The following is a 15631-nucleotide window of genomic DNA, read 5'->3' on the forward strand; positions in this document are numbered from 1 at the left end:
AGAACAAGTGGCACTGCTTTGCACAACTACCTCCAGCCCCCATCCCCCCACCCCACCCCAAATGCTTCCCTCTGGCTCAGCTGTTGTGATGTTTCCTGTCTCCCTCTTCAGTCCTTAGAGGTTTATCTGAGCTTTTTCTATCCTCTGTTTAAAGCTGTCACAGGATAGTCACTCCTAGCTTAGTACAGCTAAGATGAATGCGAAAGAGCAAGAGGCATAGCAGAGAATCTCTGTTCCACAGAAGTGCAGGGGAGTCATGCTAAACTGGCTCACATGTGAGAAGAGAAACTCTTCCAGACGGTCACAGCTGCAAATATTAGCATGCAGTGATGTTGTGGGAAGAATGGAAAACTCAGGAGATGGACACCTCATCTAACACATCCTTTCCATCTCTTTGTGCTAAAGTGGCAAAATCAGAGAAGGAGGGGCAGTGAAATTGAGGTGAGGCTGAAAAGGGAAGATAAGAAAAATGGGGCAGGGGGGTGGGTGGGAGGCAATGGCAACAGAATATCAAAGTTGGAGCAGAAAGAGAGGGAGGAGTAAACAGACAGGCACCAAAGAACAAGAAAAAGGCAAGGCACATACTAAAGAGACCCAGATTTAAATCCCATCTGTACTGAGAGAGTAGAAGTCTCGATAAATGTTACCCATCTTTGAGCCTTGGTTGCTCTGAGGGCCACTGTTGAAAAATAATGTCATAACAAAAGGATGTATGTTAGTGTTAAACAATAATTACAAGGGAGAAAAGAAAACACAAGAGAGAAATGTATCTAACAAGGCTGAAAGAGGTAAATAAAGCTGTAAAAGGGTAACTCTCTCTTCATTATAAAGTACTTAAATGTGGGTGGAAGTTATGGGAGATACAACCTTACACGTGAAAGACATTGGTTGTACCTTGGCTTTGTTACAGTCTTCACCAGATAAACTTCTTAACCTTTATCTGCATCAGTTTTTCTATGCAAAAAGAGGCCATACTACTCATAGAGACATAGAAAGACTAAGTAAATGCTGCTTAAAATGCATGGAAGTCCTCCAATGGTAACAGCTGAACAAGCGCAAAGTATTAATTAAGAGATTGACAAACAGACCAATGAGAAATGAGAAGCATTCTCAATTAAATACATGCACAAATTTCACATGCAAAACATATTTTTTATTGTACTAATGGTGCATAATTGTCATCAAACTTTCACCGGGCTGCAAGACTAAACTTTTTTTTTCCACCCATATCAGAATTCGATAGACTATTTCTCTTAATTTTCTTCATCATGAATAATAGAGCATACCAACACTTTAAAGGTGTTCTTGTTAGAAAAGAAAAAAACAGTAAATCAACTGATGGCACTTGGGAAAAAAAAATAAACCATGATAGAAACTTCACGTGACTTGTGATCATAGCAGACTACATTGAACTGAAAGTATATCATCACTACAATGACCTGACACCAGTTGTCTACCTTGGAAAAGCTGATCTCCTCAGAGCTGATGTTTGTTTGTTTTCTTTTTAATATTCCTTATGTTTAAGCAATGGAGGCTGTTTGACAAGCTGTATAATTAAGTAGCCCTTGCACTTGGGCTCTGTAACAAAAGTTCAAATATCTTAAAAGGAGGCAAATGAGTACAGATTGGAAAACTGAGACTCTAGAGTCTCTAAAAGAGGTCAGACAGCAACAGAACCCATGCTTTTCTGAAATCCTCCACAGACAAGCCATTGGTGGGTAATATTTAATTTTAAGAACAGTAAAGCAATTTCCATCTGTGCATATGTTTAATATTTCACCTGCTTAGAAGGGATGAGGTACTAAGGGATTACTCAGAGAAAGAACAGAAAAGAAATTAAGAGCATTATTATTAAGGATGCTCGAATTTCTTTCTAAGGTCTCTCCCCAAATATCTTGACCTAATCTGGGTGTAAGAATGGTGTTCATGAACAATCTGGTTCTGGTAAACTAGGATAGCAAATGAAAACAACCCATTCCACCAAGAGCAACTATATTTTACAAAATTTGAGGAATTGTCAGTCAAGTATAACATCAATACGTGTGAGCATGTGATTTGAGAATGTATCTAACAAATTTTTATTTTAAAATTTCAGAAGTGGGTTATTTAACCTGCACTATGTATTTCACAATTTGAATTAGTTTGTTTTAGTTAATGGGATGTTGTCTTTTGAGAAAATGTCTGAATTTCCTTCTGAGAGTTTATTCTTAGCTGATTTCAGCGACTGAAACAGCTGTTCTTGCTCAACAGTTGTTTTAGCCCTACAGAACCAGTGCTGCAATAGGAGGATAAACCAGAGTCCCTCTTGATCATCATCTGAAGAGTTAACTAAATTCATAAAGTATGGATTGTGTTGGTGATCTGTGGGCAAAGAAGCACACAAGCCCAAGTCAGCAGTGGCAGAGGATGTCATTAATTTCACATTTTTGTCTTACTTTTAAAACTAGCAGTCTTGACAGTGAAACCACAGAGGCAGGAAATGTATCACACTCCCATTTCCAGTCTTCCCAAAGCAGAAAACGTTATCTAATGATTTTGAATTTCTGCATTGATATTGCCATGGAAAAAACCTTCATTTAGGATTAGTCCAGTGCATGAACTTTTGTCAGTGAGTCACCTTTTGGGCCAATAAGCTACCCATACTCTTCCAGCTGGCTTTAGTTTTGATTTTGGTTTTATGGATTATTTTTTTTTTATTGCTCATAGCTGTGAGTGGCACCAGAGAGTCTGGCAGCCAAGACACTGCCTATGAGCTACTGACTATAATCTACTCTTTTTGAGGGAACAATGGTAAAGAGTGGGAATCCTAGGTCTAGCCCCTTTGCCTGATTCTGCCAATGTTCTGTGCCTCTGCTTCCTAGTTTGCACTGTAAAGACAATATTTATTTTCCTCTTTTGCGCTAAGGGAATACAACTATTTGATCACAAAACAGTTGAAAAAGTGTTGAGCTGTTACTCAAAACACTGAATCACTATTTGCAGAGTCAGTTTATGGCCACATGTCCTGTCATCTGCAGCTGGACCAGTGTAAAAGCTGAATGCCCCAGCTGTTCACTGCTAGTGGCATAATTGCTCTCTAGCCCCTTCCCCTCAGAATAATCAGAGTTAACTTGCATATGTTTAGCAGGAAGACTTTTCTACCCTGGCTTGTTTAGAGAGAACCTGGCTAGGGAGTGATTACACATGTAGCTACACTAGCAAATGGGCAGGGTAAAGCATTATCCTGGTGGCGGAGCAGAGGAGAACAGCTGGCAAAGTTACCTCTTCACTCAGCTCAGCTGGAACCAGACCAGGGCTGGAGACTTACTCACATCTGAGCTGTTCTTTATAGCAAAAGTAACGTCACCCTATCAATAGAGCCACTAATCACATCTATTTGAGTAGCAGGTGCAGAATCTGATCCAAAACAGCTACGGTTGTTGACAGAATTATTTCTCATCATGTAGAGAGAATTGTTGTGTTGGCCCTTCCCAAAAAGAAAACCTACAGGCTCACCAACAGCTCCACACCAAATACAATAACTTAGTTCCTTGAGATAGGTACCAGATAAACAAGCCCAGAAACTGAAGTGCTCTGGATGCCCATGGAGCAGACACAGTCCAGGAAGTTTCCCTATGCAGTATGGCTTTTTGGGGGGATTACTTCTAAAGAGGAGAGAACAACTCCTCCTCCAAATCGTTAATCCTGTGAGCAATCTGGTGAGACTGCTGATCAAATTGTCACTCACTGACATGTCAAAGATAGGTATCTATTCACCAGAAACTAGGTTTATTGCACAGAGACCAGAGAAAGCTTGCCAGGTCTTAATGCCTTTCAGCCATTACTGGCAATGCTGTGACTGTGCCCAAATGCGAAAGGTGGTGTATCACATTACCTCGGCTGGCTTCAGGGCTCCTTCACTTCTTGTGCTCCATTAATGCATCCACCGAATGCAGCAATAAATACTGCATTTTTCTCTGTCCACTGCTTTTTAATTTGCTATTTAGAAATATTATTAGTCCAAATAAGGGTATTACAAATAATCCCACCCACCTTGCATCACTCATAAACAAATCGGAAAGTCACTGTTTCTCTTGTTTCTTGAGTGGAGCCAATGATGAGGTTTTTCTCAAAAGTTACTGAGAAAAAGTATTTTCTTTTTTCATGGGAAGAGGAGGTTTGTTATGGATCTTGAACAGAAAAGAAAATATCTGGAAATACTAAAATAATTGATTTTGAAAGGATAAATCTGCCCTAAGATCCTTTTTTGTTTTTTTCCACCTTTCAGAAAACTCCATTTAGGGAAAATGTTTAAAAGTATTTTCACATTTACATCATGATTAAGAGAAAATTCAGCACAGATTGATGTCTCAGACCTTCCCAAGGCATAAACCACAAACTTTGTACCAGGTTGTAAAATCTCTTGTATACTGGAACCTGAACCAGGGTTAAGTATTCTGAGATCTGTCACATTCATTCCGTTTTCCTGTTCTGGTACTTTTCTTAGTCCTTGCAGAAGAGACTTGGAGTACAAGGTCTGTACGTTCCAAGTAAGTTCTGTATTTCTAAGCAAGTGTTCCCAAAGCTACTAAACTTCCTTTGCCATTCATGCCCCTACCCCCCCAACCGCGAGATCCATTATTTTGTCAAGTTACAAGTTAAAATTGTTATTTTTATCAGAACAGAAACAAACAAGCTAGTTTACTGGTTTATGCTTCTCTAACTATAGCATTATAGCAAATTTATACATTTTCCTAGACATATATATTTGTGTATTTGATGTACAATGAATATGTATGAATGTATGGTAAACTTCCCAGCACTGCCTGGACTAGGTTATAACTTAGACAGGTTTGCACAGACAAGTTAAAAAAGAACTATATTTCCAGACTGAGAGTCAGATCTTTCTGAATTCACTGCATGACAGTCTACCATCAATACCATAACTGTGATATTCTGGATTGTTTATTTTGGTACTTGATACATCTAGTTCTGCTATAGGAGGCTCACAGCATTTTGTCAGAAGCTTTTTGTGTGGAAAAGCTGAGTTTGCATGCCTCAGACAATTCTGTGAAGAATTCCAATTCTATAATGACAAGTTTCATGGAACAACACCTTTTGCTTGAAGGAGGCATTACCTGTAATTCTGTAGGTACTTTCACTGTTCTACTGTTATTACACTTTTCCTTTCAAATTTCCCTGCATGTCTCTTTTCTCCTTTTTATCAGATAGTTGCAGTAGAGTTACTTTTGAAACAAGACCTTTTTATTATCATAGATTGGGTTAATTTTCCTAAGATTTCTCTTCATGTATGTTTTACTAAGCAGTTTCTGCTATATACTCAACTTCCTAGCTTTAATGGAAACAAAATGCATTTTTTTTTCCCATAGAAGTTTTGGAGGCTCCATCCTTGGAGCTATTCAAAAGCCATCCAGACATGGTCCTGGGCAATAAGCTCTAGGTGGTGCTGCCTGGCGACAGGGGTTGGACAAGATGAATCCCTTCTAACCTTGACCAGTCTGTGATTCTTTGAAGTTAGAGCTAAACTAACAGGCAGGCTTGACTACACCTACATAGGTCTTCATTCATCCACCAACACAATCCACAGCTGAGCGCTAACCAAGTCAATATGTGGCAAGACTGTAACGGTTGCCCTTAACTTCCATTGGTAATTGTTTTCTGTTAACTGACATAATATTCAATATATTGTTGTTGAATGTAATAATGGTAAAATTCATGCCTTGCGGGCTACAATGTGATTGAGCTTTAGCCAGATAAACTGAACTCAGACCTGATGGTGTATTATAGGCCTTTACAGGTCACAATCTCATTCTGTATAAAACTCTTCGTAATTATATTACAATACATTCTTGCATATATGAAGATCATTCCAACAGATACTTAAAACAAAATCAATATGAGCCTGATTCTATGACCTTCCAAACAAGAAAACTACTGATTTCAGTAAGTAGTCTTGTCTGTAAGCGACACTGAATTACATTCTATACTTATAATATAATACACCTATTAATCACATTTTGTAAACAGCAATTTTCTGATGTTATATCTTAGAAAGGATGAATTTCTTTACATGTATGCCTTTGCAAATTGTATTTCTTCAGCCCTGTTGATCAGTAGCATTGAGAATCCAGGAATCTAAAATATGATGCAATATGCATACAATGCCATTACAGTACATATTTCTAATCTTTTTATTGATCTGTATCTAAATTACCTATTAAATGCAATACATATAAATACATATCCATCCATATATATAATAAAAAATCTGTAGATATCTACTGTTTAAATATAATGGGTATATACTTACATGTAAGTTTTAGACTGGTAATGGAAAAAAAATTATTCTATTGTATTTGAATATGTGTAACATTCAGCTTTTACAAAATAGATGCCTGAGAGAATCCTAAAACAATTAAAGAGCTCCATTCTTTATATAGCCTCATAAGAATAATAGGATCTCATTATTAAAGTAATAACCTTTATATTACGCTTTCTCTAGATCTGTTCTACAATTCAGAACACTTTTCTGTGAAAAAATCTGTGTATAGAGCATTTAAGAAAATATTTAAGAATGCAGAACATGAAGATTTCCATATAATTACATAAGGCTAATTTACTTCTTTCTCATGAAAGACAGTAAATTGAAGAGGAATTAAATAATACAGTCAGAATTCCTCAGAGCAGGAATAAAGATTCCTGTATTTTCTGTATAGTGCCAAGCACGCTGTCATTGCCTAAGAAAGTAAAGAAATAAATCAGAAACTAGAATTTTTGAAGTTTTTCAGCCATGTCCACTTCAATAACTGGGTGACTTCTAGATGATGCAGAGCTCCCACAAAGTCAGTAGCAATTAACAGAACTAAGAAACATAGTATTAGATTCTTAATCAGAGATAGTCTATAAAATGTGATAACTCACTTTGGAACCCACAGATGATGAAATTCCTCAGATAAGCAACTATATGAATCCATGACCATACTCATAAAGCAAGCCTGTGCATCTTTTGTTTACTTATTTTACATTTTGTTTGCTTATCTTATCTTAACCAATCTGTATATAACATTTTATTTAAAGCCACCTTTTTGAAATGGCCTTATAAACAGGATTTTCCTGTTTATACATTATCCTGTAAGGATACTTCCCAACACAACCATGATCACAACCCCCATTTTATCTACACATTATAAGATACTTTGCTAAAGAAGGAAATAAAAGATGAAGGAGCTGGTGACTTGGATCTTAGTTTCTTAAGTCAAACAGTAGCCCTTGAAAACCTGCCAGTTGCCTTTGACCAAATCAGGCATGCAGCTAGCTAACCTCAGTATTTGCAGTATTTAAGGTATTTCCTACAATAAGGGTAAGCAAGTACAAATAAATACTAACGGTACGAAGGAACGCGCATATTTTTAGCTTAGGAAAAATCAAGTATTTTATTTTGCCAACACCATCATTAGTCTTCAACATGCCACACTAAATTTACTCCACATCCTTCTACCTCTTTGGGTGCATGGTCACTGGTTAACTGGGTTTGGAAACATACTTTGCTTTATTTCCTACCTGAAGGATGTAGCCTCGAACGTAGTCTCGAAGTGTCCAGCCTAAGCCATGTAGAATATGCAACACCTCCTCTTGCTTCAGTACACTGAAGAGTCGGTCAAGTAGTATCTTCAGCCTCACAGGCACAGCCTGAGTACCGTAAAGCATCAGACTGCTGATGTCAAACACAACATTGGACTGCACAATCTCCACTTGGGTTGGGTGGTAGAGGTGCTGAGTACTAAGCTTGTCCAAGGCTGAAACAAAAGGAATTAAGTATAAGAGAAGAGCTAAAAGAAAAGACAAGAAAACTATCCCAAGGGATTATCTAAACATAATGAATTTGGCAGATGCACTTATTCTCCAGAGGAGTATCACATGGATGATTCACAGAGTCATAGAATCGTAGAATGGTTTGCATTGGAAGGGACCTTTAAATGTCATCTCATTCAAGCCCCCTGCAATAAGCAGGGCCATCTTCAACTAGATCAGGTTGCTCAGAGCCCCATGCAACCTAACCTTGAATGTTGCCTGGAATGGGGCAGCTACCACCTCTCTAGGCAACTTATTCCAGTGTTTCAACACCCTCATCGTAAAAAAACTTCTTCCTTATATCTCATTTAATACAACCCTCTTTTAGTTTAAAACCATTACTCCTTGTCCTGTTGCTACAAAAAAAGTCTGTCCCCATCTTTCTTATAAGCCCCTTTAAGTACTGAAAGGCTCTCTCCCAGACCTTTCTCCTCTCCAGGCTGAGAAACCCCAACTCTCTCAGCTGGTCCTCATAATAGAGGTGTTCCAGCCCTCTGATCATTTTTGTGGCCCTCCTCCAGACTCACTCCCAACAGGTCCATGTCTTTCCTGTGCTGAGGACTCCAGAGCTGGATGCAGTGCTCCATGTGGGGTCTCACCTCTCATAGCAGAGGGTGAAAACCACCTCCCTCGACCTTTTGGCCATGCTACTTTTTATGCAGCACAGAATACAGTTGGCTTTGTGGGCTGTGAACACACATTGTCAGCTCAAGTCCAGCTTTTCATCCACCAGTGTCCCCAAGTCCTTCTCTGCAGGGCTGCTCTCAATTCCTTCATCTCCCAGCCTGTATTGATACTGTGGGTTGCCCTGACCCAGGTGCAGGACCTTGCACTTGGCCTTGTGGAATCTCATAATGTTCACATGGGCCCATCCCTCTGGATGGCATCCTGTCCCTCAGCCACGTAGACTGCACCACTCAGCTTGGTGTCATCGGCAACCTGCTAAGGGTGTGCTCAGTCCCACTGTCTACGTCATTGACGAAGATACTAAACTGCACTGGTCCCAGTACTGAACCCTGAGAAACACCACTTGTCATCGAGCGACTCTTTTTCACAGATGCAGGCCAAAACAGGCCTAGTTTCCAAAGGTTACAATTAACTGTGATTCCTACAGCAGAAGGGTGCTCAGCTGAGCCCCAGAGACTACAATATTCATAAAGAAATTACAGAAAATTTATGATTAACTGGTGACCAAAACTGAAGGTAAGCAAAATTGATTTGGACTCTTAAAGGTTTGAGATTTAACCTCTAGGGGGAAAAAACCAAACAGATAGACTCTGAACTCCAGCCTTTTAAAAACATTAAAACTTACTCCCCTGATTTACCATAAATTCTGTCAAGGATTCTCTGCTACTTGAGCAGGTTAGTTCATTTTACCCTTCTGTGTGAATTTCATGTTATTCACTGTGATGTGAATAGAGATGAGGGGAGGGGAGGTTTGCAGAATGAAGGTAACTTTTATCCCCTTGTGAAGTTAAATATGATGGAATTGCACATGACATCACACACTTTACTGAGTATCAATGTTTAAATTTAATTTTCTTTCCATTTTATGGACTACGTTGCAGCACCTAAGCTTTTCACTGCTTTTTTAAAACAAAACTTTCTGAGCATTTAAAATAATTTTATAGGGACTTCTCCTCTACTTTGGTTTCTTCGTGGGTTATGGTCACTGGAGAGTTCATGTACTCTTGATAAATTGCTTTCTTACATCCAGAGCGCAAAGGCCCTTATCATTTACTCGCTGGCTTCATTCAACACATTTACTCCAAGGAATACTTTGTCAAAGAGTTCTGGTTTCCTCATACTTCACTTCTTGCAACTGATTTGTCTGATCTTTCCTATTCTAGTGATTAAGTCAACTTTGAATAAATAGCTTTAAATATTAATTTAACATTCAAAAAAGATAAGGAATTGGCAAGCCTAGGGACTGCAGTCCTATGTCTCTCCACAGGACATTTATACTGCAGAACGTGAAGGGTGCAATTTTTCTTCTAAAAGCTCTTCTTCCAAAGAACTTCAGCTATATAGGCTTCATCATGTGGGACTGAATGTGAGACTTTTTTATTTACAAGGTCTAATGAATGGGATTTGCTTAAAGATGAACCAGGTCAAGTACTCCCCACACACACACTTCCCCCTTCCCCCCCCCCCCCCCCTTTATGTATGGTATTTTTGTAACATGGTTATTTTGCTACTACCATAACAGATGTGTCATCAAAGTACTCAGGTGGAAAGGCTAGAAAACTGATTTTGTTAGTGTGCAGGTTGTGCTGCATATATATGTGTACCTGGGGGGGCAGACCAACCATTTGGAAGGAGTAAAATAAAATAAAATGCTAATATTAAAAAAAAAAATACTACTAATACTTGCCATAAGAATGCTGTAAATAATATTAGTGTTAACAGATGTAACACCTTCTACCAGACAAAATAATTAAGTAGATCTGGATCATTTTGAGCTTTCCACCTTCAGTCTTGCAGAATGAGATAGGGTCCGAAGAAGTTAACTGCCTTCTCCAAGTTCATACAAATTCAGACTGGATTCAAGACATGAATGAATGTTTTCTGAATACTCAATGCTTTTTAATCACTGTATCATACTGTACTGCTCATACATCTTAATATTTGTCTTTGTTTCTCTTTACTTAAGAGTAAAACCTATGCCTGCAGTGATGAAAAGCAAGTTCTTCCAGCTAAAGACTTGGCTTGCTGAAGATTTTAAGGTCATGATTCTACTTTGGCCCAAGACAGAATGACTGTAAGATGTTTTTATCTAAAGACTATTGAATGAGTTATAAAACTACTAACTAGAATGAGATGACAAAACTCTGTGGACATTTACCCACTTCATGTAATTTGACCACTCTGAGGAGAATAGCTTTGGAAAGGCCTAGCTGAAACAGAAGTGAAAACAAGAAATACTAAAAAGGTCCTTTTAAATTGCTAAACACACTCTTTGACCAATGGACAGAAATTTTCACAAGCTATCCTGTACTATTCCATTTATCTGCAACATTTGTTTCAAGTAAAATTATCTATACACGACCACTTCTCAAAACACACACACACGCAAATAAGAATTAGTCTGCTGCTGAATTAACATTTCAAGTGACAGTGAAATTATCTCCAATTTTGATTTGTGGTCTTATTCTGCACATTATGTAATAAACAAATAAGCAGTGAATTTCATCCTTTTGAAGTACAAGTCAGGATACGCACAGAAATGTGTAACTTACAACACAACAAAGCATGCATTTTTGCATGGGTGTGTAAGAACATTGGCAAACTGAAGACAGACCTCATGATACCACAAAAAAAAAAAAAAAAAAAAAAAAAAAAAAAAAAAAAAGTTCTACATTAAGAGAAAGGAAATGCACTTGCACCCATATGAGAAATAATAGCATGGAAACATCTGACATTCTATCAGATCATCGATTATTGAACCCCCTTGCACTTGGCAGGAGGATGAAACTTTTCACTATTTGTAATTTAATCTTTTTTCTTTAAAAGAGATTTCTAAAGGAAACAGTTGACAGAAGTTGCTTTCTGTAGTACTTCTAATTTCTCCTCTGGTATCATTAGTGAACTAATGCCAGTGTTTTAGGTGGATTCAAGAAGCCATTTATGTTGTTAGACACATACTTTTTCAAATAAGAGATAAAAGAAGGACTTGAGTGTCACTGTTGGGTTTTCTGTAAGGACAAGAGTACTAACTTTAGCCTTCTTGCCAAATCTCACAAAAAATTCCTGAATTGCCCATCTGATTTCATGTGAATAATGCATTCCTCACATTTCTGTGCTAAACTATTGGTTCAATTCCTATATGCTAATGAACAATGCTGTTTCTCAGGTGAATACATTCAACAGTATCTGCAGCAGTGTATGATTTCACAAGTGCTTAGAAGACTTCAAGATGAAACATGCTATATAAAAGAATGAGTTTTATCATACCAGCAAAATGACATAAACAGATGTGTCCTTATTAAGATATCAGTGACTGAATATCATAAGCCATGCATTAAAAGTCCCTTCCTGGTGCAGCATGAGGTATTATTCATGCTTCTTTCAGTGCACTCAAAAGTTCACCCAGAAAAGTCTTAACATGTTTGTGACTTTTTGGTTGTAACCTGCACAATCTTTTCCAAAACCATGACTATGTTGGTTTCCACTAAGTGCTTAAACTAAGAAGGTTACCTTTTAATAGCATATTCAATTCTTAGGACTGCCTTGATAGCCTGATATTCTTTACTTCAGTGTGAGTGAAAAGCTGTTCACTGACAGAGGAAGAAGAGATCTAACGAATCTTAAAATCATATACTTACTGGGGAATTTTGTGGAACATCCTAAAAAGGTCCTTGTGTTTTACTACAACAGCATACAGCTAAGTAATATTTCCATGGTAAATTCTAAATTTCAAGTACTTCTTTCAGGAATTTTAACTTTTGTAAAAGGGGGGCAAAAAAGGATGACAAAGTAGTAGAAGACGTTAAAGAAGATTGTCTTCAACACCCAAAATGACTGATTGGATAATTAGTACATGAATTACGAAATTTTCAGCACTGGTTTTCTTATCTAACTCTGAAATTAGCAAAGATAGAAGTAGAAAGAAAATCTTTCATTTCATCTATACCGTGGCCATTTCATAGGTCCCCACGGACCTTAGACCCCTTCATTCCCAATGTGCAGTAGGCAAGGTAAACCAAAGCAAAAGCCATGCTTTTTTTTAAAAAAGAAAAGCATTCAATTTTTGTTGAGCAAAAGATATAGAAGTATGCAGTGATTAATTTTGTATTTTAGAGGTCTCATTTTTTTTTTGATAGTTACAATGAAAGCATGACATTTTGCCTTTACTGAATATAAAAGAATCTAAAATATCTTAGTTTTCAATGTAATTGGGTTTGTAACAACACATACCTCTTGCCAATTTCCTGGTCCTAGATAAGTATTTAGGTATCATAGAGAGGGATGAAAAGGTCTAGTGAAATCCTTTCTCTCAGCTGATTTGCCTGGCTGTGTATCTCAGAACACCACAAAGAAGTCCATAGGTTGGAATGTACAGGTCATTATGGAACTCTTTCCATTTCAGTTTTACATTTGGGCTCTGCAATAGTCCCACTCCAGATTTTCTTGCATGCTCTCTAGCCAGTTCTCTAACTTACCAAAAAGGTATACAGTTGGAGTACGTACACACACAGACACGTGACAATATAGAATTTTATAAATGTCATCATCTTTTAGGTTTGTTCAAGGGTCAACAGGAAAATGGGGGGGGGGTGGGGGGGGGGGAAGGTAGTCTGTGTCCAAACAGTAACAAAAACAACAAAGAGCTTTCCAGAGATATTTTTTTTAAAATCTAAATAACAAGGCCACTTTCTGCAGCAAGAGAAACTGAAATTGGCAGACAGATCAAATATAAAATACCAACTTAAAAGGATTCCATAACACTTCTGCAACAACTGCCTGTCAAGTATGGTAAAGCAGATACAGTATTATTAATGGCAATGTGGAGCACTGTAGTTTGCTGTTGATTGTAGTAGTGAATATACACAGCTTCACATTTTTGGAGTTCAAGATTTTCTTTTTTTTCCATTAATGACAGAAAAAGAAGTAACAAATCCTTTCAAGAATAGAAAGTAGCTTATGAACGACTAAAATGCTGCAGGGACAGACAAACTACTGCAGTCATAAGAGGTGGTCTAAGCTAGCCTTCCTCAGGATGGAGATTTATTACCACCTGTAACATGGTGCCATTTTGTAGGTGGAAAAAATTGCTCCTCAAAAATATTATGCTTAGAAGATGACTAAGGACAAGAAAACTTGCCAGTGTCCACTGAATGGCTCAAATATTTTTATGGTGTAGGAAATTACTCCATTCACCCCTGGAACAAGGGCAGAGAGCATGGGACATTAACATTTATATGGGTGGGTGAACATCCTGAAGCGGTCTGGGTATAAATTCCAGCTACAACATGGGATCCTTTGGTGATCTCCATTTCAGTTCTGTCTTCGCCCCTTTCACAATTTAATCCAGATAGAAATGTTCTCTAAGACGTTGTAGATTTCAAAAGATTATAGAAGGCGAGTAAGTAAAGCATATTCTGATTCACAGGCGAAACCAACTTTTCCTTGTGCTTTTTACTGTATTTAAAAGATAATAATGGGAACCATTTGCCAAATGCATTTAGTCTCTGACAGAGGGACACATATGTGATCTTCTAATTTACAGCTTGCATGTACAGATGTTCACACTTAGTAAAAGGATCCTTAATAGCATTTTAAAATTAAACATGTGTTGATAATAGGTGTTTCAACCCCAAACAACACAGCAACTAAACTGATAAATGTCTTCATGCCTCACCATGCCTCATGCTCTTAACAACATTTTTATAACAGATCAAAAAAAAAACCCCAGCACTTCAGTTGCATGTACACAAAATAAATGTTATTAAAAAAAGTCTGAATGAAAACTTTCATTAATTTTTCTGTCTATGATCTTACTCCAAGTTGAAACATTTAGATTGCTACTAGGTTTATGTAGCCGAAAGCAGAACCACAGTTTGTTCACAGACGTTGCTTGCTGTCTGCAATTTTTTTTATCCCTTTGCAAAACTTTGAACCCCATCCAGCTTTGACACACTGCCTCTTCAGTTAATAACTATCAAGTTTCCCCTTGTCTCCTGTCTACTTTTCTTTGAGGCAATTGCGCACTCAGCACCCTGAGATAATAACACGCATCTATAAGATAAAAGCAATGGCATTAATGTAATTGTCTGCCTTTCTCTCTTTAGTCTAATCTTTTTTTTCCTTCAGTTTTGACTGCCTCTGTGACACCTGTTTTTGTCTCCTCTGATCCTACGACAGGTTTTCCGCTGACAAGGTTTTTGCCTGACAGAGATTCTGCCAGACAAGAACATAATAAAATATGAAGAACTGCTTGTCAGAGTTTCTGCCAATGCTCACATGAAATAGGGGGAAAAAAATATCCTGACTTTTCTTTTTAAAGGGGCCCTGTGCTGGTCGCTTTTGGCCTGTCAGGAAAACAGCCTTCCTGGCCAATTCCTGCAAGACAAACAGGTGTTTTCTTTTATTTTTTCTTTCTATACAAAAAAAACCCTTTTACTTCGATAGTAGAAAACATGATTGCAGATTAAAAAAAAGAACAAAAAAAAACCCCAAAAGGCTTTCTCCTAAAAAAGAAGGTTAGACCTGACTTTGGGTAGTGGTACCTCATGAGCATGTGTTTAATTCAGAACTGACCCCATAAATAAATAAATAAATAAACAAACAAACAAACAAACAAACAGGTTTTTTCTTCCTCCTCCTTGTTGATAACTAAAGTGTTCAAAGGGACAAGCTGTAAAGGATCTTCGTTCCTACTTCTCAGGAAAACATCTGGGCTACTACACACTTCCTGCATGGACATGCTGCATTAATGAAGCCACCTGACTATGGGGACCATGGTATGAAGATGAGACAGAGCCTCTTTTCTGTGGGATTTGGGCCTTGCAGTCCTCCTCTGTCAGTGGGTGCATTTGTGCCTAAGTAAGGGATGACTTCAGCCCTGATGGAGACAGACATTATATCAATCATGTATGTGAGCGTCTGAACACACAGCTGCTTTTGTGTGTGTTGCCATCATCTGTCACCTTTGCTAAAGACAGCAGCTATTGATCAGTCCCTAGTGTCATGAGCCTGAGTTCACCGACTGGTCTTCACTGCACTGACCACCTTCTCCAGAGACCCCTCCCCTACATTCTCAGTCCATGCCAGTCCATCT

General features: G+C 38.0%; 1 protein-coding gene across 2 annotated transcripts in view; it reads right to left on the bottom strand.

Annotated features, from left to right (window-relative positions):
- Positions 1-15631, bottom strand: part of BNC2 (basonuclin zinc finger protein 2) — a 327256-nt gene that overhangs the window by 90423 nt on the left and 221202 nt on the right. For both annotated transcript variants that reach the window (XM_080371893.1, XM_080371894.1), the window contains exon 4: positions 7561-7796. In XM_080371893.1, coding sequence (XP_080228019.1) covers positions 7561-7796 — 236 coding nt within the window. The remainder of the gene's footprint in view (positions 1-7560; positions 7797-15631) is intronic.

Source organism: Falco punctatus, assembly GCF_963210335.1.
Source record: "Falco punctatus genome assembly, chromosome: Z".
In the NCBI taxonomy this organism is placed as follows: domain Eukaryota; kingdom Metazoa; phylum Chordata; class Aves; order Falconiformes; family Falconidae; genus Falco; species Falco punctatus.